At 41.6% G+C, this 21,592-nt stretch overlaps 3 protein-coding genes across 6 annotated transcripts in view; 1 reads left to right on the forward strand and 2 right to left on the reverse strand.

Annotated features, from left to right (window-relative positions):
• The window catches only part of KIF2A (kinesin family member 2A), a 76,914-nt gene extending 69,637 nt beyond the window's left edge, over window positions 1–7,277 (forward strand). For all 4 annotated transcript variants that reach the window (XM_041766199.1, XM_041766200.1, XM_041766201.1 and 1 more), the window contains one exon: window positions 1,920–7,277. In XM_041766199.1, the coding sequence (XP_041622133.1) occupies window positions 1,920–2,005 (86 nt within the window). In that variant the 3' untranslated portion in view covers window positions 2,006–7,277. The remainder of the gene's footprint in view (window positions 1–1,919) is intronic.
• Window positions 5,087–17,625, reverse strand: DIMT1 (DIM1 rRNA methyltransferase and ribosome maturation factor). The gene is made up of 12 exons (XM_041766203.1): window positions 17,405–17,625; window positions 16,688–16,761; window positions 14,304–14,390; window positions 11,945–12,006; window positions 11,761–11,854; window positions 11,626–11,675; window positions 10,613–10,736; window positions 10,396–10,488; window positions 9,319–9,383; window positions 8,411–8,474; window positions 7,128–7,234; window positions 5,087–5,611 (listed from the first exon to the last, which is right to left on the reverse strand). The coding sequence occupies exons 1-12, from the start codon at window positions 17,481–17,483 to the stop codon at window positions 5,569–5,571; spliced, it is 942 nt and encodes a 313-aa protein (XP_041622137.1). The 5' UTR covers window positions 17,484–17,625; the 3' UTR covers window positions 5,087–5,568.
• Window positions 12,964–13,895, reverse strand: LOC121497097. The gene is made up of 2 exons (XM_041766204.1): window positions 13,643–13,895; window positions 12,964–13,429 (listed from the first exon to the last, which is right to left on the reverse strand). The coding sequence occupies exons 1-2, from the start codon at window positions 13,820–13,822 to the stop codon at window positions 13,100–13,102; spliced, it is 510 nt and encodes a 169-aa protein (XP_041622138.1). The 5' UTR covers window positions 13,823–13,895; the 3' UTR covers window positions 12,964–13,099.
• Window positions 17,626–21,592: the final 3,967 nt, after the last annotated feature.

Raw genomic sequence — 21,592 nt, forward strand, 5'->3', positions numbered from 1 at the left:
TCTGTGTATCTCTGTCATGTTTTTCCTTTGAAGACTTGTTTTAAACAATCAAGTGGAAGGTTTCAAGACCTTGAACAACTGAAGACCTTTTGACAGTTAATTCTTCCTACTTTGCTAATGGAGGGAAGCATGTGACTTGCCCACATGCCAGGTCCTTGGCTTTGTAATTAGCTTATTTGTGTAGCCTCACATATGCATTTATCGGGCATGCTTGTTTCTTAGGCACTGGCAAATTAGTTGTCTCCATTTATATGCGAATGGACATCTGTGTATGTGTACATGAACTGCCATGTAAACCAGATTGAAATTGCTAGTTTTTAGCACCAAACTGGCTAATTTTTGAACTAGGGTCCTTTGTGAAATTGGTTGTTTGAAATCATATCTTATAGAGCCAGCAGTGACCATTCACCCAATTCAGAATTGTTTGTGGAAATGCAGAGTTTCGAAAACTTAGTTTTGTTTTCCATGTTCTTCATATTCAAGCCTTGATTTAAAGTATTGTGATCATTTTTCTTATTTCTTAGAACTGACAAGCAGCTTTTATTCAGAACAAATCATAATGAATTCTAATTTTTTTCTTTGTAATAATGTGGCATTCAACTTAGTTGACTTTCTTCAATTTTTTCAGGATTACTGTCTGTCTATTGTATTATTGTATTATTCAGTCCTTTTTTAGGGGAGGAAAAAAAACTTTACATCCAGAGATCATTTTTGTATTAATATAAGAAGTTTGAAAGCTTTTATCTTATACTAACAGGTATGAGATCCAGAGGTCCTTAAATTCCTTTCTAAATTTCAGAATTTAATTTTTTAAATATTGTCCTTCTGAAGAGGGGAAATAAATTGAGATTCCAACTAATATATCTTTCTTTTCTTCCAAAGGCCATAACCTTTGTGCCATTAATACATTTTAAGTTGAGTAATTGTTTGTAGAGGGTGCTGGCCTGTTCATTGTGCATTGCTTACCAGCATCTTTGGTCTCTATTGACAAGATGATAGTGGCCACTACCCCAGTTGTGACAGTCAGAAATATCTAGCTATTACAAAACGTCACGGGGTGGTAGGGAAACATCACCCATGGATAAAAATCACTATTAGAAATGGAGAGGAGATATTTCTCATCTTCACAGATGACTTTTATTTGCCTCTGTCAATTTATTTGCCTCTGTCAATTTATTTGCCTATTTCTTATTCTGATGGGACTCTCAGTTAATACATAATAGTAGGAATTGTAAGACCAAGAAATGTATCATCCTATAATCCCCGTTTTCTATCCCCTTTTATAATCACTGATAAGAACAAAATGACTTTCTGTTTTAAAAATGCAAACATCTTTTGAAATTTCATAGCTTAAAAATGTAAAATAGGCATTGGGATTAGAAGTTTCTTAATATTGAGGGAAAGAATGTCTACAAATTTGAGGGAAGAAACGTCTACTTTATAGTTTAGTAAGATTCAGAGGCACCTGGCCAGCTTAGTAGAGCATGTGACTCTTGATCCTCAAGGTTGTTAAGTCTGAGCCCCACATTGGGCATAGAGATTACTTAAAAAAAAGAGAGAGAGAAAAGACTCAGTCTTCTTTTGAACATGACTGTACACATTAACACACATATATAGCATGTCTACACTCCAAAAGGAATTCAAATAAACTAAAATTCAACACTAAAATGTGCCAAACAGAACAGAAACCTGTTGAAGATAGAGAAATGTTATTTTTATGAATCTTTAAATAATGAAACCGTCGCTATAGTTACATATTCTTGCATTTAGTTCTGAGTTTCTGTACAACAAAGAACAAAAGGAAAAATCCCGAGTTCGTATTTCGAAGTAAGGTAACTGATTTGATAGGACCCATGAAGTTGTATACTGTATTGTGTGCAATGCAGTACTTATTCTCTTGTTCTTTTCTTTTTTCCAAGATAAAGTGAAATCTTTTCGAGCAGCTCTACAAGAAGAAGAACAGGCCAGCAAGCAAATCAACCCGAAGAGACCCCGTGCCCTTTAAATCAGCATTTGCTGCTAAAGGATTCCCAGAACCCACACTGCTGTAACATACAATGGTTCAGCTGTAAGGGCCATTTGAGAGTTTGAAATTTTAAGTGTCTGTGGAAAATGTCTTGTCCCTTCACCTGAATGGCATTTCAATTTTATGAAACACTCCTTTGTCTACAAAATGCTTCTAGTCCAGGAGGCACAACCAAGATTTGGGAACTGAAGCATTTTGTTTCATTTACCCAAAGAGTGATTTACTTTTGGAGATCGTTGCCAATTTTATTTTCTGTATGATGGAGTAAGGTTGTGAACTTGATCCAGAGGTGAATAGTAGGGGGAAGCCACAGCATTTCCTTTTAACTTGGTTCAATTTTTGTAGCAAGACTGAGCAGTTCTAAATCCTTTGCGTGCATGCATACCTCATCAGTGACTGTACATACCTTGCCCTCTCCCAGAGACAGCTGTGCTCACCTCTTCCTGCTTTGTGCCTTGACTAAGGCTTTTGACCCTAAATTTCTGAAGCACAGCCAAGATAAAGTACATTCCTTAATTGTCAGTGTAAATTACCTTTATTGTGTGTACATTTTTACTGTACTTGAGACATTTTTTGTGTGTGACTAGTTAATTTTGCAGGATGTGCCATATCATTGAATGGAACTAAAGTCTGTGACAGTGGACATAGCTGCTGGACCATTCCATCTTACATGTAAAGAAATCTGGAATTATGATTTTAAAACCATATAATGTGGCTATAATTTTCTTAGCATTTTCTTTGTAAAGAACTAAAATATAAACTAGTTGGTGTATAATAAAAAGTAACGAAATTCTGAGAAGAGTTTTATCTTAGGATAATACATATATATGCAGTGTGTGTTCCAGTGTGGTATTAACAGGACTAATAGTGCAATTTGATCCTTACCAATACCATTACTTAAGTGAAAGTGTCCATTAGCACCCCAAAATGTACCTTCTAAATGTACTGATAAAGGAAATTGGCTTCTGATGCATGAATACTTACATGTACACTGAAAGTAGTCCATAATAGAACTGTTAGTTTAAGCCAAGTGTAGACAGTACATAACTCCCGTGAAAAAGAATTAAGCTAAAAAAGAGTTGACTTTGCCTTAAAAGGCAGATGGAACCCAAGCCCCATCCATTACCTAATGTGTGATATTTCATCATTATTTGGTGAGAATCACCAAGTTCTCGCTGATAAATTGGTTTAGGGTATGCTGCTTTTTAAACGGTGGCACTTATTTTTACAGATTGCTACTCCAAGGAAGAAAACTGGCCACTTTTCATGTAAATATTTTGTTAAAAGATTTATATATCTCTCTAGGAGTTTTCCCTTAGTTCCTAGGATAGGCCAGGAGTAGATTAACAAGAAAAAATCTCCCAAGGATGTCTTGGTTAGATTTACTCTAAGGAACTCTACTGCTCATTCATTTGGGCCAAAGGGAAGCTATGAATAGAGAGTCACATGAGCCAGATTCCCTACTTCATTGTTCATAGCACCCCGAGGGTAGTTGTGGGAAATCCTAACACCATGGTGAAATGCTCCTCTGTAAACTTGAAATCTAGAACAAATGTAGATTTTCACAATGTGCTTATTAATAAATGATATCTATGGAATTGAGTTTTAGAGATAATTTACTTCAGTACAATCACCTTTGTTTTGGAAAGGACTCAGGTTTTCTTGCAGTTGTAAGATATGTTCTATTTGTGTTTATTTCGGAGAGAAGAGGAAGAATGGAGCAGATACTATTGACCTTGCAGAGGATGCTTTAAAAGGGTAGTTTTTGAGGCTAACCAACCTTCAGAGGGCAATAAAGAGATGTGAACTTGCTCATTTTAAAGCACAACAGATTACTCTTAATTTATTAATTAAATAAGATGGGTACTATCTGTGGAAGGTCTCCTCATGTTCAAATACGCTGCCTTACCCTATAATGGCTTCATTCTGATCAGTATCAAGGTCTGTCACCAGAAAAGATGTTGGTGGTATAATCCAAACCTTCAGTTTTACAGATAGGGAAAACTGAAGGCCAGAAAAGGGACTGAAACTCAGTAATTCATACGGGAAGAGGAAATAGAGGGAAAACTGAATTAATTCTTAAAATTTTCCTGTAATGATAGAGATGGTACAAATGAATTTTGCAAAGTAGTTTTGTGACATTAAAAAAAACCTACTCTTGAGGTATATTTAATATTTATGTAACAAAAGCAGCTCAAAGCTATTATTTAAAGAAAAACTAATTTTTTTGGATCTGGATTTAACATTCTTTACTTTCTCAGACTTCTTAAAAGCTGATATTCCTATTAATAAGTAATTGTTTATATAGGAATGTTTTACTATATCACTTTGAAGCCAGATTTCAAAACAATGTTTATTAGGTAAACAACGTCCTTTCTAGGTTTACTCAGTGTACCTTTGTTAAAATAATTTGGAAGCTGTCTTTTTATTAATTTAGGTTTTAAAAAGTCATCAATTAAGATATTTTTATTAATTTCCTCATATAAATAAAATAATCAGGTACTATAATTCTTTATTAAAAGACATTAACACTTAGTATTATATTGATAATGGTTTAAATGTAGTAGCTAATTAAGACTTGTTTAGGGCATGTATTGAAACTCTCAACCGGCCATTTTAAAAATAGCTTAAAACTAAGCATCAGTATATGAAAAGACACTGGAAGTTTCAGTTTTCCAGAAATCACATGAATACCAAGAGCCTGAAATCATAAGAAAATGGCTGGTTGAGATGTTTGTTTTAAATAAGTTGAAGGGCAGAATTTGAACTTTAAAGCAAGTTTTGATTTACAAAACCCTTTGAAAACCTTTTGTTAAACCTATGCCTTTCCCAAAGAAAAAGCATATTATCTTAGAGTTCATTTTATTCTAGTTGAGCATCCTCATTTCAGTTAAGGAACCATGCCCAGAAGTCTTAGGCTGGCATCACCTCATGGTGGCAGTAGCTGACTCATGTTTACCCAGAACCCTGATGGGAGCCTGTGATGCTATAGGACAGCTTGAAGGCATAGGCAGTGAGTGACAGAAGCTGTAGAAGATAAACAGAAAAAAACGAGAGAAGCAAAATAAAGCAGTTTTATTGTGTACATGAATAAAAACAGTATGGGAAATACACTGGAGTTAAGCATATTTAACTTTTTTACTATTTGAGGGACAAAAGCCTACAGAGGTCCTCACAGTAATATACAGAAAATAGAACGAGTAACATCTTTATACAATAAACTGTTAGAAATGATAAGTTTAAGTGTAAAGTTGTGCGTGCCTGCGGCTCATAAAGATTATCATGTATAGACTGGACCCTTCCCTATGTTAGATATTAAAAACACAACACAACCAAAAAAACCTTGGATACTTAGAATTGTCTGATTGAATACTGTAAAAATTCATAGTAATAAATGATGACAGTAGTAGTATTAAATCAAAAATAGTCAAGCATATAGTGTTCCATTGAAGCAAAGGCATAGTTCATCTTCTCAAATTATTAAAAAATATATAATTCCAGTTTCTTTTTCTTGAGTTTGGAAAATTCTGTTTGCCAGATAGCTAAGAAAAATGTATACCTTCTGCATTGAATCCATGTAGCAATCTGAAAAACCAAAATGAAATTAAATTAAAAAGGTAATTTAAAGCATGTAACAATGCATAGCTCCGGTACCACAAATTCTAAAATATCAACAAACCTCTGAAGCCCACCCACTCCTAACACTAATCATTTAACTTTATTCTTCACCTAAATTTGTAAAACCTAATGGTTAAAATCACATATTTTGTTGCCTCTTTTGTCACAGCCTATGTATCTTAAGCTATGGTGATTTGACCAAATTATCTTAGACCTCCACTATGTAGACCTAAGAGCTCACTGGAGCTTGTTCTGTTTCAACATGGTAAGTGAACAAGAAGCTATTTTGGAACTGGAGACAGAAGAGAGATGAGTGGTTAATCTTACATGTTCGTTTTTCCCCTCTGGGCTCACTATTACTGAGGTTCAAATACTTAACACATTGCTTTTCTCTGGATACCTATGTACTTACTGGATGCTAGTTAGCAAACTGCATATGCTTAAAAACCTTGAAGAAATTTGGTGAGAATGAAAGAAAAGAAGATGAAATATTTCTATTTAGACCTGAGATGATTTTCAGGATGGCCCATAGGAACAGTTCAAGATGGATTAGAATTTTTGAAAAAGGAAGATAGGTACTTATGAATAATGTTCAACTCCTAGGATTAACCTCTGATAAAGACTCAGTAGTACTGCTAGCCTGCCAATATAAAATACAAACCCCACCGTCTTCTACAGAACTCTGTTGCCAGCTTAGAAAAGCCATAACAATTACTTTTGTAACAATCTACCCTCATTTTTTATTCAACTCCTAGAAGATGGAAGTTTTAAACACGAATTGGCTAAATAGGCAAAACTGTTTGGTTTCCTAATAAACCATCACTTACTAAAGTGTTAGTGCTTAAAAACAGGGAGTGTAGGTTAATAACTGCCTGGTTAATTGAAGACTTACTCTGCTTTCATAAGATTAACCTGGTTAATTAAAGAAAAACAAATTTTGGTCTGCACTGCCCTGTTAATTATGACACCATTCTTTTATTTTAGGTGTATAGAACTTGCCTCGGTCTACAAAACAAGTAATTAAACCAGTTAGAAGTGAAAACCAGGTCTGAGTGTAATTGACATTATTTCACATGTAGGATCTGTTTAATAGCTCTTCCTGTTACAGAAAAAGAGAATGAGACCCATCTACGTGTATTATGCTTGCTTCTACCTTCAGGCTACTTTGAAGACACTATTAAGACTAACTACGAATGGGAGTTGGGGGAGGAGGGTGAAGGGGAGGAGAACACATACCACAACACACATTGACACAGAGGCTATCTCCAGGCTCGGACTGTTCTTTATTACTGTTCTTAAAATGTTCATCTGCTGCAGCTAACTAGCCTCCATCTTCTACACCAAATACTATTCCATGCCATGGAAGTGCTATGCAATAACTCCAGGTAGCACCTTATACCGCTTAAAAGCCTTTAAATCTCTAAACTGAAGGTGTCACAGTAAAGAAATGTAAACACTTAGGAAAAAAGAAAAATGTAATTACCTGATGAAGTCATCTATGTCCATGGAACGGGCCCGCTTGTCACTAAAACCTGTGCTGGTTAGGATTTGCTGTATTTTATCTGCTATGCTGAAATCTTCTGGTATTATCTATTAATATAAGATTCAGAATAAATGAACAACATATCTTTAATGAAGTCACGCTGACTCTTTTTTTTTTTTTAGTTCAGTAACTGACAGCCACCTTTTTCTGTTTATGACAGTTTGAAAAGCCTATTTGTGCAGCTCAGACTTTTAGACCTCTAGTTAAGTGGTTAATCTTCAGCACATACCAAATACTCAGAAAACCTATATACTGCCCTTTTTCTTATAAATTCTGAAATAGTTAACAGTTTCAGGGTTAAGGTACTTTATATATCACAAAATAGTTTATAGCTTTAAAATTCAGTTTATAGCTTTAACTGAATTTTAAAACAATTGTTATTTCTTTAAAAATACCTAACATTTTTTTTTGCCCAAATCCAATTTTATCAGCAAATCTTTCTCAAAGAGATGACCTCCAGCCCTTGGGAATATTCAGTATTTCATACCTCACATCTTTTCTCCAAAGATTATTCTTAATCCAGTTTAATATTTACCTACCTTAATATTTTCCTAGGCAGATGTTTAATACCTTTGTCCATAAAAGAAAAAATGAAGGTAGCAATCTGATATATTAAGCCATTCAAGATCTGAGTCAAAAAATACAGTGGAAATTTGCTCTTCTCTTTCTGCTCTGCGTAATTAATTCGAAAGAACTGTATGTGTGCTGACACATACAAAATCGGTTGGAGAAAATGTTGCAGAGTTTAATAAAGAGGCATGAGGCCTACAACTAAAAATTCCTTTTGGCCTATGCTTTATTCTGATAATCATTTCAATTTCTGAGTAAAAAAAGTTACTTAAAAAATGGTACATGAGCAACAAACAAGGAATGGTCAAAATACAGACTTAGCAAATGGTACATAATTTGAGCTGAGCAAGCTATACATGCTGCCTAAAGCTTCGAGAAAGTCATGACTCAACTGAATCTCTTTTTATGTCTAAAAACAACTGTCTAGTTAAAGAAGTTCATGTATAGTAATTGAGGCCACTCAGATTGATTCCAAGAATATAGAGTAGTATTGACCTACCAGAGTTCAAGTTAAGGTTGTGCTAGTTACACATCACTTTTAAGGATCCTATGGACTGTACCAAATTAAGAATCAAGTGATAATAGATGGAAATAAGTAGAGGAGCACTTTAAAACACAACAAATCCAAACCCCAGAAATATTTTTTTGCTTACAATATTATGGAGCGAACAGTGGATTCTGTAGTTTTTTTCCAATAGCTGTTGCACTGCGCTTGACCTGTACAATAAATAAGTGATGTTGCTATTATTATTCCCAAATCAGAGATAATTTCCTTTCTGTCGATTATAAAGTTAAATGTTCTACATAGTAAAATTAAGGGGCTAAAAAGGTGTTGAATATTTAAACTTAAGAAACAATCATTAATTATACTTAAAAAGTACTCATAAATATCTCTGAAATTCTTAAAGGAGTTGTAGACTCCACAAAACATCACCAAAAAAAAGGTTAAATTAAGGCTTTCAGAACCTCTCTTTTGCCCTTGGGCTTCAAACTGCTATTCAGAAATGTTTCTAAGTTAATAGAATCGCATGAATTTTTCACAAGTGTGGAAAGGTTCCACTATCACCCCATTTTTTCCAAGGAAAAAAATCAGATGAATGGTCAGTTTTTGGGTTTTTCCCCCCATTTTGCTAAAACGTCTGATCTAATTCCAAAACTCTAGGAACTTTTTTTGTGAAATTTTCCTGCCCCCCAAAATAAAAAGGAAGTGAAAAAGGTATAAAGTGTGTCTAGACACGGGTAATCGTTATGCTTTAGGATATCTGTTAAGGGGGATCCCCGGGTGGCTCAGAGGTTTAGCGCCTGCCTTTGGCCCAGGGCGTGATCCTGGAGACCCAGGGTCGAGTCCCACATCGGGTTCCCGGCATGGAGCCTGCTTCTCCCTCTGCCTGTCTCTCTCTCTCTCTCTTTCATAAATGGATAAATTAAAAAAAAAAAAATCTTAAAAAAAAAAAAAAGGATATCTGTTAAGGATAACGATCAAATTCTATCACATTCTGTCACTTATACAGTTTGTACAGCACTGGTCTTCATACATCATATAAATGAGTAAAATACTCACTTAAATGCAGCAGAGAGTGTCTTGTTCTTCCTAACAAAGGTGATCCTTACTAGGCCATCCCATTCCTGAAAAAGAAGATGGATCACTTCTTAAAAATATCAAATCTTGGACACCTGGGTGGCTCAGGTGGCTTAGTGTCTGCCTTGGGGCTCAGGTCACTATCCCAGGGTCCTGGGATTGAGTCCTGCATCAGGCTCCCTGCTCGGCGGGGAGCCTGCTTCTCCCTTTCCCTCTGCCTGCCACTCCCCGTTCGTGCGCTCACTCTGCCAAATAAATAAAATCTTTTAAAAAATTAAACCTTGCCTATGTCTGCTAGGTATTATTTTGTCTTTTAATATATAAAACTGAAAGAACCTTCTGGAATGATGAAAATGTTCTGTATCTTGATCTAGCTGACCCATGCAAAAAGTAAGACAATTTCTGGCACTTCTGTCCGCCTCACTGAATAGTATATCCTTAATATTAAAAATCAGAAAAAAAATTGTTCCATATCTGAACAAGGAACATGACATTTATTTAAATCAAAGTACCATTTTCAAAAAACATGGTTCAAAACAGACATGATTGAGAAATAGCCTATGCAACATACCCAGAATGCCCTGAAGGAGTGATTAACAAACCACTCCATACTGACCACACAAGTAGTCATGTTTTTATCCAAAGCGACTGCAGTACAGTTTTACATCATGTGATGCGACTTCTCTTTTTAAATTGCAAAAACATGAATTATGATTAAAAAGTTATTCATAATATTGCTCTAACAACTATTTTCATTTTACCTTGTTTTCTAAGTCTTACTCAAATAGGTACATGTTTTCTATGGCTATACGTGCTAGCGGGACACAGTGGCATTCTATTCTGTACTTTTAGCAAACATTTTCCTTGCTTTTTTGTGCTCTTCACAATGATCTTCCATCCAATTATTCAATCTACTCCCAACACAGGGATGTCATAATGAGCATTTTCCTTAATGTTTGGACATTAAGGTCAACTCAGTATTTTTCTGCTGCTATAGACACATTTTCTAGCTTGGTTTTTGTTCTGCCTTTACTGAATAACCTGGTATTTTAACCTCACCTGAAAATTGATGGGTGGTGGTGGATTCTTAGGTTCTATTCTTACCACACTGGATTCTACCTTGGGTGGTGGCCTGAAGTTATTCTTTCCAACCTGTTAATCAGAAAATAAGGAGTCCTCTGAAAAAGTTTTAAATTAGTAATCAAAGACGCTTTCCTCAAGAAGATACAACCAGATGGTCATGGCTGAGGTAAGCCACATTATTTCAGTCACTTACTTTCATCAGATGGTCCACACGTGCTAACAGCTGTGTATTGATTGAGAGTCTGCAGTATAATTTATCTCCAGGCTTTGCAACTAGTCGGAGAGCAAATTCTCTTTGAAACATAAGTACAGCACATCTAAAGAGACAGTAGAAAGGAATAAGGAAAATGGTTACTTTTAACTATAAATTTATTTCTACTTCATTCTATTAGGGGGAAATGGAGCAAAGCAGTATCTGTGGTTAGTGAGAATTGGTTCAGCTTATTAAAAGTCATGATACTTTGAGCTTTAGCTTCGTTGTCACAAAATGACCCAGTTGGCTTTTCATTTTATTTTCTGATGGCTGCACCACTGACTCCTTGCATGTGTAAGGCCTCAGTGTTCAGATGAGAAAGCATTTCAGAGAAGCACTAGTCCATTACCCCTTCTAGGAAAAAAAAAACCCAAACACACAAAATTGGCTCAGCAGCCCAATGGTATTTATGGGTTAACATCTGACATTGCAACCCACACTACAAATATCTACGTATATGTGTTTATGTAACTCAAGCAGAAGTTTCACAAAGCTATAGTCACCCGGGCCACATGCAGTGAATGCCCTCTGATACATCCTAGTCCATGTCATTTTAAAAAAAATGACAGTCAGGACTCAATAAATTTATACCCATAATGTAAAGGGTTTTTGACTTGCAGTTTGAAAACCTGTTACATGATGTGCTAGTGACAACTAGTTGGGAGACCATTTCAACTGTCTAGACGTAATAATGAGTCTGACCGAGGCTAATGGCAAGAGTATTAGAAAACAGGGAAAGGCCATTTGGTCTCAAAAGCAGGACTTATATGCTGCCCCTCCCCAAAAACCCTGTTGAATGAATAAAAAAGAAAGACCTCCAGACAAATAGGTATTTTCTACAAAATACATTCTCCAATTATCCCAACAGTTTTTTAAGTGAATCAACTTTTATTTTTGGCTGTCTGTGTTCATGGCCCAAGATCTGCCAGTACTTTTGGTCTTTTGTCACAAACCTGAAAAAAGGTCGGTGCAGCAACAGCTTGAAGACAAAGGGGGAAGAGATCTGTAAGAGAATTAACTAGTTATTTCTGGGGATGACGCACCACAGAAACATTCTGTATGATGTTCCCAACCATCTGAACATATACCTGATATGGCAAATTTGCCACGCAAGCATCAAAGAATGGCAGATCTGTTTTCAACACATCACCCACCAGTACCTGAAGTTTGCTGGCCAGAGGCCTAACGGCAAGAAAAAAAGCAGTTAAAAAAGAGCACTGTTTCTTGAGACTGGAAATGCACTTTAATTCTATCACATACACTCATACTCACGTGCCCTGAACTCTTTTGTGAAGTTCCGCTACTAGCCTTGGGTCAAGTTCACAAGCAATTACCTACACGGGAGAAAAAAAAAGTATCTGGGGGTTAATTATGGAGTATAAATCTTACTATCTCAATCCTAACTCATACACGATTAACGGGAATCAAACTTTTTCCCCCCTAATTCTACCTTCAATTTTCCTTTACCATTTCAAACCACAAGGAACACCTTTCAGAAAAGCAGACTCTGGTCTGAGTGGCCCCTGTTGGATGGTCCCCACTCCTACTTGGTCCCCTGATGCCTTCTTCGGATGGTAACTGTTTCCTGCTGTTGCCAGCCCACGGGCATTCAACTAACACCTACTGCTTCCCTTTATCCCATTTCTACATTTTGGATCCTTTTACCTGGAAACTGCGTGAGCGACGACACAGAGAAGCTACCAGCAGCGGCCAGGTGGCCTCCCACTCTTTATGGTGCAGCTCTTCAGATTTCACCGTCTGGGTTCCAACCCTCCAGCCTCCTCGTTTCATCCCCCTTCGAGCCTAGAGGTGCCCTAGAGGTGTACTTCGTAATCACTAATTACTAAGTGATTAGTAATAGAACACTAATAATCTGCCTAGAGGTGGTACTGCTCTTTGCAACTATTATTTTTGGGTTACAATAGTGTTCCCGTTTTATTCTTTTTAGTCATCTACAACCATGTAACCAACTCCCTATATTAAATACCCTGTATTGAAAAACCGAATGTAGTTTCTGTTTTCCTAAATAATACATCCCATATTTTCTTTTTTTGTAATCCATTTTCTGAAAATCAAGAGACAGTTGACATCTTAGTTTCAGGTGTACAACATGATGTGTATATACTGCAAAATATGTATGTATTGTCGAAAGAGTCTAGTTAGCATCCATTGCCACACATAGCTACAAAAATTCTTGTGTTTTGTGATGAGAACTTTTAAGATCTACTTTCTTAGCAACTTTAAAATACACATCTAATACACGTTAACTATAGTGACCATGCTGTATATTCTTTTTTTTTTTTTTTCACGTAGACTGCTCATTTATTAGCACTGGTGCTGTAACATAATGGTTTCCAGTGACTGTGTTGAGCTCCAGGAGGTGACAAACAGAACACGGTGAGGTTCAGATGGATGAGTGGCAGGCTCCTATTTCTTCCACTCATTCTTGTCGTAGTCCCACTTGGCTGAGAAGCCCTGAATCGGGCTGACCTTCATATCAAGCATCCTCTTGGTCTGCTTGGCCACCCACTCCTCTTCAAAGGTGTGCGGGATGGGGCCGTACACATAGTGCTTCTCCCAAATGAGAATGAGAGCAGTGAAGCCGATAAAGAACCGGGCGGTGCCCACAACCGTCTTCCATTCATTTGTGCTCCTGTTCATTTCAGCAAAGCTCTCGTTGAACTTGATGCGGTACAATTCAACTTTTTCATCAATGGAGAGGCTGCTCCAGGAAGCCTTCTCCTTCTCTTTCAAAGCCTTCTTGGGATCCCTGGGTGGCGCAGCGCTTTGGCGCCTGCCTTTGGCCCAGGGCGTGATCCTGGAGACCCGGGATCGAATCCCACGTCAGGCTCCCAGTGCATGGAGCCTGCTTCTTCCTCTGCCTGTGTCTCTGCCTCTCTCTCTCTCTCTCTCTGTATGACTCTCATAAATAAATAATAAAAAAAAAACAAAACAAAAAAAAAACAAAGCCTTCTGGCTGGCAGAGAGGTTCTTAACGTGGGCCACATCAGGCAGGGGATAGTCAGGCCGATCGACATAACTCGGGAGAGCAAAGTCTTCACTCTTCACAACACTTCCATGTGCTCGAACACACACCGAGGTGGAAAACGCCCGCTTGCCAATGAGGCTGAACACTCTGGTAGCCAACATCCTGCCGCTGCCACCTGCCGCGACCGCCGCGACCTCCCTCCGTGCCCCGGCTGCCCGCGACCGGCCATGCTGTATATTCTATTCCTAGGACTGACTGACTCATTTTATTACTGAAGTTTGGATTTTTGACTTTTATCTGTTTTGCCCATATTTTAAAAGATAAAACTGTTAGCAAAGTATCAAGGGTTGCTGTTAATGTAAGAGCAATTAATACAAATAGATTTCTATTTGTAAACCAGGTGAGCTTGCTCACATAGTCATTTTTTTTTTTAAGATTTTATATATTTATTCATGAGAGAGAGAGAGGCAGAGACACAGGCAGAGAGAGAAGCAGGCTCCATGGAGGGAGCCCGACGTGGGACTCGATCCCGGGACTCCAGTATCACGTTCTGAGCCAAAGGCAGACGCTCAACCGCTGAGCCCCCCAGGCGCCCCACACATAGTCATTTCTGATACCAAAACACAAAAATTCCCTTTTTACCTTTTTTGCCTTTTCTAGCAACTTAACAGTCATATTGCCAGTTCCAGGTCCAACTTCCAGCACCACATCAGTTGGTCTTAAGGCAGCCTGCAAGCAAGCACAACCACTGTAACTTTACTGGCACATCTGGACACATCATTTGATTTACACCTGACTATCTTTGCTCAAAAACATATGGTTAAGAGATCTTATTCTGAGTCCATTTTTATGAGATCCCTTCATGATCTATGTGCTTAACAAAATTTCCTCATTAACGTTAGGTGCAAGTGGAAATCTATCATGTCTAAGGTGGGGCAATAGTTAGTCAGAAAAGCAGGAATAGCAGTTCTTTCTGGGAACGGCTTTCCGTTTTCTAGCTTAGAAATGATTCCAACAGCATCTTTTTACCAACTCTGTTATTATCAATAGGTTCAAACAAGAAAGGACTGCATATGCGACGCTGTCTATGGGATTTCCCAATTTTCAACCCCGGTATGGTTTCAGGATAGGAAGACATAGAAATTGTATGCACAAAGCTGCAGTATTCTGGGTGCACAGCTTTTATCAGATGCTCAAAGGGGATCCATAAGCCAAAAAGTCTAAAACATTAGGCCCTCCTCTGGCAAACAACACGACAAGATGAGATCCTCGACATGTGTAATGCTCTCCCTGTAGCCGCAGGACGCCTCCCTTTGTAGCCAGGAAAGTAATCTGTGCTATATACCCTTCACCTTCCAAAACTCCATCACCCAAATAGTAGGAGCGCATCCACTACCCCTGCAAGATGAACCTCGAAGGGGTTTATGGGATGCACTGCATCGAACCATAGAGGTTTCTCGGCAGAAAAAAACTTCCTAAGCTGTCATTAGGACATCTTTTTTAGACCCTGGTTAGTAAATAAAAACTAACAGTGACAAACGGTGCCTAGAAAAAAAGTGATTATGGATGAAAGATTTAAATGTGAGACAAGATTCCATCAAAATCCTAGAGGAGAACACAGGCAACACCCTTTTTGAACTTGGCCACAGTAACTTCTTGCAAGATACATCCATGAAGGCAAGGGAAACAAAAGCAAAAATGAATTACTGGGACTTCATCAAGATAAGAAGCTTCTGCACAGCAAAAGAAACAGCAAAACTAAAAGACAACCTACAGAATGGGAGAAGATATTTGCAAATGACCTATCAGATAAAGGGCTAGTTTCCAAGATTTATAAAAAACTTATTAAACTCAACACCAAAGAAACAAACAATCCAATCATGAAATGGGCAAAAGACATGAAGAGAAATCTCACAGAGGAAGACATAGACATGGCCAACACGCACATGAGAAAATGCTCTGCATCACTTGCCATCAGGGAAATACAAATCAAAACCATAATAAGATACCACCTCACACCAGTGAGAATGGGGAACATTAACAAGGCAGGAAACCACAAATGTTGGAGAGGATGCGGAGAAAAGGGAACCCTCTTACACTGTTGGTGGGAATGTGAACTGGTGCAGCCACTCTGGAAAACTGTGTAGAGGTTCCTCAAAGAGTTAAAAATCGACCTGCCCTACGACCCAGCAATTGCACTGTTGGGGATTTACCCCAAAGATACAGATGCAGTGAAACGCCGGGACACCTGCACCCCGATGTTTCTATCAGCAATGTCCACGATAGCCAAACTGTGGAAGGAGCCTCGGTGTCCATCGAAAGATGAAAGGATAAAGATGTGGTTTATGTATACAATGGAATATTACTCAGCCATCAGAAACAACAAATACCCACCATTTGCTTCGACGTGGATGGAACTGGAGGGTATTATGCTGAGTGAAATAAGTCAATCGGAGAAGGACAAACAGTGTATGTTCTCATTCATTTGGGGAATATAAAAAATAGTGAAAGGGAATAAAGGGGAAAGGAGAAAAAATGAGTGGGGAATATCAGAAAGGGAGACAGAACATGAGAGACGCCTAACTCTGGGAAACGAACTAGGGGTGGCGGAAGAGGAGGAGGGCGGGGGGGGGGGGGTGGGGGAGGGGGTGAGTGGGTGACGGGCACTGAGGGGGACACTTGACGGGATGAGCACTGGGTGTTATTCTGTATGTTGGTAAATTGAACACCAATAAAAAATAAATTCATTAAAAAATTTTTTTAAAAAATTTGCAAGCTGATTATTAAGCACAACTGTTACTAAAACTTAATTTTTTAAAAAAAGTGATTAGTAATAGAACAGAAATAATCTGCTGGACAAGTACAAATGTCCGTGGACGGAGTAAACGAGCTACAGAAACCCAGGCCAAAGCCCACCACGCCCAGGCCTATGAAAACTAGAGCATTCTTGTCTCCAACATCTCGAGGGCCCCAAGTGCTGCTGGAATCAGGTCGACAGCCCAACGACCCTCCCCGTCCGCACCCACCTTGTCGATGATGCTGTTCACAACGAGAGGGTTTTTCAGTATGTGCTGCCCAATCCCCGTGTTGAACGTCAGTCCTGGAAGAAAACAGGGCAAGAGCCTCAGTGTCCCACGGAAAAGCGGGCAGCGGACCGTCCGGGAGAGGAAGGGGGGGCAGCGGGGGGGATTCCCGCGCGAAGCGGAGCCACTGGCGACACCAGCTCCCTCTGGAAGGGAAGGCGGCGGCGGCGCGGGGCTGGGTCACGGCCCCAAACCAGATCCCCGGCCTCACCAGATCCCCAGATCCCCCACCTCACGGCTCCCGCACAGATCCCCGGCCTCACCAGATCCCCGGCCCAGATCCCCCACCTCACCAGATCCCCCGGCCCCAGGTCCAGGGCCTCACCAGATCCCCAGCCTCACCGCTCCGGCCCAGATCCCCAGCCTCACCAGATCCCCGGCCTCAGCAGATCCCCGGCCCAGATCCCCAGCCCCCCCGGCCTCCCGGTCCAGGCCTCAACCGCTCCCGCCCGCCAGATCCCCAGCCTCACCAGATCCCCGGCCTCAGCAGATCCCCGGCCCAGATCCCCAGCCTCACCAGACCCCCCGCCTCACCGCCCCGGCCTCACCAGATCCCCGGCCTCACCGCCCCGGCCCAGATCCCCGGCCGTGCCCCCGACCCGGTCCTGCCCGACGCTGGGCCCCGACCGCAGCGCCCGCCCCCCCGCCGGCTGTCCCCACCTCCGGCGCTTTTCAGCTCCCGGCTCTGCTTGAGCCGCTCGCGGCGGCGACCGCTCGTCCCCGCCTTGATCTTCGGCATCGCGGCGGGCGCAGACCCACAGGCCTCCCGCACGACAGCGGCCCCAAGGCGGCGCCCCCAGGGCCACACGTGGGCTCTTCCCCGGGTGCCGAGCGCACCCCTCCGCGCCGCATCCCCTACGGACAAGGGCCCGCCCCCTCGCGCCGCGGGCCCCGCCCCCAGGATGGGGCCCGACGTCGGAGCCCAGGGCCCGCCGGGAACGGTAGTCCCGAGGCGAGGAAGCCCTCTGCTCGGCGGACCACAGGTCCCAGGAGACAGCGCGGGCGGAGCCGGCGGTCGGGATTGGCTGGGCTCCCGCGTCGACGCGCAGGTGCTTAAGTAAGGTTCGCGGCGGTCGGTGCTCTGGGCGAGGTGGGGGCGGCTCGTCCCCCCATAACGCCCTTGGGGGATGGGTGCTTCAGCGAGCCAGGTCCTGGGACCCGCGAGATCCAGAGAAGGTGTCCGTCTGTGTCCCAGCGAATCCTTGGGGACCCAGGACGCCGGGCTCGGCGCTCGCTCCTGCGGCCACGCGGCCGCTGCTTGGCTCGCGGGGGCGGCGCCCAGGGTGTGGCAAGTCTTTTTTTTTTTTTTTTAAGATTTGATTTATTTATTCATGACAGACACAGATCGAGAGGCAGAGACACAGGCTGAGGGAGAAGCAGGCTCCATGCAGGGAGCCCGACGTGGGACTCGATCCGGGGACCCCAGGGTCACGCCCCGGGCTGAAGGCGGCGCTAAACCGCGGAGCCCCCCAGGGATTCCCCAATGTGACAATTCCACCAGGCCTCGGAATTGCTTTGCTTCCTTTTATGCCATTCATTCATTCATTCATTCATTCATTCATTCATTCATTCCCGAAACGCCTATGGGGCTCCAGCTGCAATTCAACACGACTGGGCGCTGGGGATTGAAGGGCAGATAGGAGACTGCTCTTGGAGTCTGTTCTCTGGAGTCTGTTCTCTCTTTTTTTTTTAATAAAAAAATAATTTGTTGTCAACAAAGGAGAGGTCTACAACAGGAAAATAAGTGAAAAGGAGGGAGTGAAAAAACCCCCGGTGGTCTGCTTGGGCCTCCTGCAGGGATGGAGGCCTCCAGGTTTAGGAGCCTGAACAGGTGGGGGAGGAGAGGCGTCCCCCGAGGCAGTGGGACTCAGTTCAAACCCCATCGTGACCACCTTTGGTGTAAGGCACTGTGCCAAGGGAGAATGGTCTGGTGTAAGGCACTGTGCCAAGGGAGAATGGTCGGAGCTACGAGGGGGGAAGGAAGGGGGACGGAGAGGTCTGGGTCAGCAAAAGGATTGGGGTAGGTGTTCTCCACAGGCCCAATGCCCTGCCTGGACAGCCATGAGGTCAGCCTTGCCCTTCCCAGGGCCTGGCCTTGTGCTTTGCCAGGGGTCAACATCTTCCAGTGCCCCCAAGTAACAGTGGATGCTGCCCCCCATCCTCTCCTACATCCTGCCTTGGCACCTGGTTTTACTCTCTCCATCAGGTGGCCAAGCTGGGCAGCTCTGAGTGATAAGCCAAAGGGGGACCTTGCCTCCTCCCTCCCTTCCTCCCTTCTTCCCTCCCCCGGAGAGAGGTCTTGGTTGTAAGCCTGTCTTGGGTATTGTGCTAGGACAGTGTAGCCGACTGTAAGCTCCACGAGGACAAGGTCCACATCGGTTTTGCCCGCGAGCATAATGACTTTTCAGCTTTTGCTCTGTGTGCACTCTTATTTTCTTGGAGAAAATTTCTTCTGTTTGGATTCCTGAAGCTAATACGCGTGCATCCCCAAGCCTTGGTCTTTCTTTGCTGTAATTCTAACTCAGGAAGAAGCTCATAATCTTCGTAGCATCTTCAACTACTTACTTCTTTCCATTAATCATTAGTTTATTACACAGTTCTGGAGAATCTACACGTCCCAGCTCCTGTGTCAAATATTAGGAATGAAAACATGAGCATGACGTGAGCCCTGCTTTTTAAGGAACTTTCTGTCAAGAGTGGGAGATGTACAAGGTCGTGTAATAATAACATCCTTTGCTGTCCAATCCCACTGCCCGGTACTTTGGGTACATTATTTCACTTCATCTTTTCAAACAGTTCTCTGAAATAGGTCTTATCATTGTACCCATTTTACAGATGAGAAGGTTGAAGGACAAGAATGTTCTAATATCTTGCTCAAGATCACACAGTAAATGACAGCTGCATCTTGAACCCCGGTCTTATTCCAGAGATTGTAGCCTTTTAAGAAAAGGTACCATGATGATTAGCACAACAGCTAATATTTGAGGAAATGGTGGCACATTTTCAAAACACAGTGTTTGAGTGGAATCTTTAAAGGACAAACAAAATTTACCCAGGGGAAACTTGGGAATTCGGAGGAAACCATACTCACAAAGACAAAAGTATAAAGATGTTTAAGGGAGAAAAAGAAACTTGGTAGAGCTGAGGAGTGAGTAGGAAAGGTAAATAGGGCCTTGCTATGAAGGGCCTAACATTAGTTATGCCAAGGGGCAGTGGTGGCCACTGAGGAACCAGAGGAACCATTTTGCATTTTCTCCTCCTCTCCAGGCGGTGAGAATTCCTGGAGATCACACAGTAAGATAGGTAGGAGACATTCATAGGCTTCACATTTAGCTCTTGCTCTTTTAGCTATAGCACTCTTGTAGAATTTCCTGGAATCTCTCCCATTCTCCATAAAAGATCTTCAACCCTTCTGAATTCTTCTCAGGCCTGTTTCCTCCAGCACCTCCCCAGGTCCCTCTCAGAAGATCTTATGTCATACTTTGCAAAAAAAAAAAACAAAAAAAAAAAAACAAGATCCCCTCAAGGACATGCTCATCTTCCTGGGTTACTGTTCTTCACTCTGGGGATGCAGTGGTGAGTAAGGCAAAGTGGAACTTACTTTCCAATGGGGGAAAAATAGACATGGCACATGGTGGTGAGCTTGCAGGAAAAAGTAAAGCCGAGAAGATCGGTAGAGATCAACAGGGTGGGCGGGAGAGGCTATGATACATAGCAAGGTCTGGCAGGGCTCCCAAGATGGGCATCATTTGGCCAGAGACCTGAGGACGCAAATCTAGAAGTGACTCCCAGCGTATCTGCTCACACCCTGGCAGTTTCTGCTACAACTAATGGCTGGATGGTAAGTGAGGAAAGCGTCAAGGTAGGAGACATTGTGAATGGAAGTACAGTGGTACAATAGAAGGGAAGAGGGGTGTGGTTTTCATTAGGATAATTCATATCTGGACGGGCTAGGGAAAGCTCAAAATCTTGGAGTGGGAAGGTAGTTCTAGATGGGGGGAAGAAAAGGTATAGCATTAAACTCCTAGGGGAATCTGTGTCCTAGACGAATCCCTCTTTTCATGGTTTAGGGTACTGTGAACTCTAAGTCCCCTTTGCTTTTGCTAAAGCATGAATAAGGGAGGTGACAAGGATGGAAAACCAAATGATACTTTTTTAGGAGTAAGATAGCAAGACCCTCCTAGAAGAGGCCACATGTTTTACGGCACAGAAAACTAAATGACTAAGGTGAGTGTGCACATTTAGCCTAACCTAGAAGCCAAATTGGTCTTTGTCTGTATGTGAATCTTGGACCACCTGCATCAGAAATACTAGGGCACGATGATGGCTGAATCCTCCTAAAATTTATCTGTTGTTAATTTGTTTTAAAGATTTTATTTATTTATTCATGAGAGACACACACACACACACACAGAGAGGCAGAGACACAGGCAGAGGGAGAAGCAGGCTCCATGCAGGGAGCCCAACGTGGGACTCGATCACGGGTCTCCAGGATCAGGCCCTGGGCTGAAGGCGGCCACCAGGCTGCTCCAGAATTTATCTGTTAAATTTCATACCTTAGGATGTGTCTCTATTTGGAGTTAGCACCTTTTTTAAAATGATTAAGCAGGAAGGAGATCACGAGGTTGGGCCCTGATCCAGTGACTGGTATCCTTATAAAAGGAGGAAACACCAGGGGCGAGTTTGCACAGAGAAGACCCCATGAGGACTCGGAGAAGACAGCCGTCTACAAGCCAAGGAGAGAGGCCTTAGGAGAAACCAACCGTGCTGACACCTTGACCTTGGATTTCTAGCCTCCAGAACTGTGAGAAAATGAATTTCTATTCCTTAATCTACTCAGTCTGTGGT

Source organism: Vulpes lagopus, chromosome 8 (assembly GCF_018345385.1).
Source record: "Vulpes lagopus strain Blue_001 chromosome 8, ASM1834538v1, whole genome shotgun sequence".
NCBI lineage: Eukaryota > Metazoa > Chordata > Mammalia > Carnivora > Canidae > Vulpes > Vulpes lagopus.

Bases quoted from the DNA above. Each gene is read 5' to 3' on its own strand.
- LOC121497097 (XM_041766204.1), bottom strand. From the start codon at position 13,822: ATGTTGGCTACCAGAGTGTTCAGCCTCATTGGCAAGCGGGCGTTTTCC. The intron at 13,430-13,642 runs GCTTTGTTTTTT...GATCCCAAGAAG, and splicing joins ACCTCTCTGCCAGCCAGAAG to GCTTTGAAAGAGAAGGAGAA.
- DIMT1 (XM_041766203.1), bottom strand. From the start codon at position 17,483: ATGCCGAAGATCAAGGCGGGGACGAGCGGTCGCCGCCGCGAGCGGCTC. The intron at 11,855-11,944 runs GTGAGTATGAGT...TCTTGCCGTTAG, and splicing joins CACAAAAGAGTTCAGGGCAC to GCCTCTGGCCAGCAAACTTC. The intron at 7,235-8,410 runs GTAAGCAAAAAA...TTATATTAATAG, and splicing joins ACTGTTCGCTCCATAATATT to ATAATACCAGAAGATTTCAG.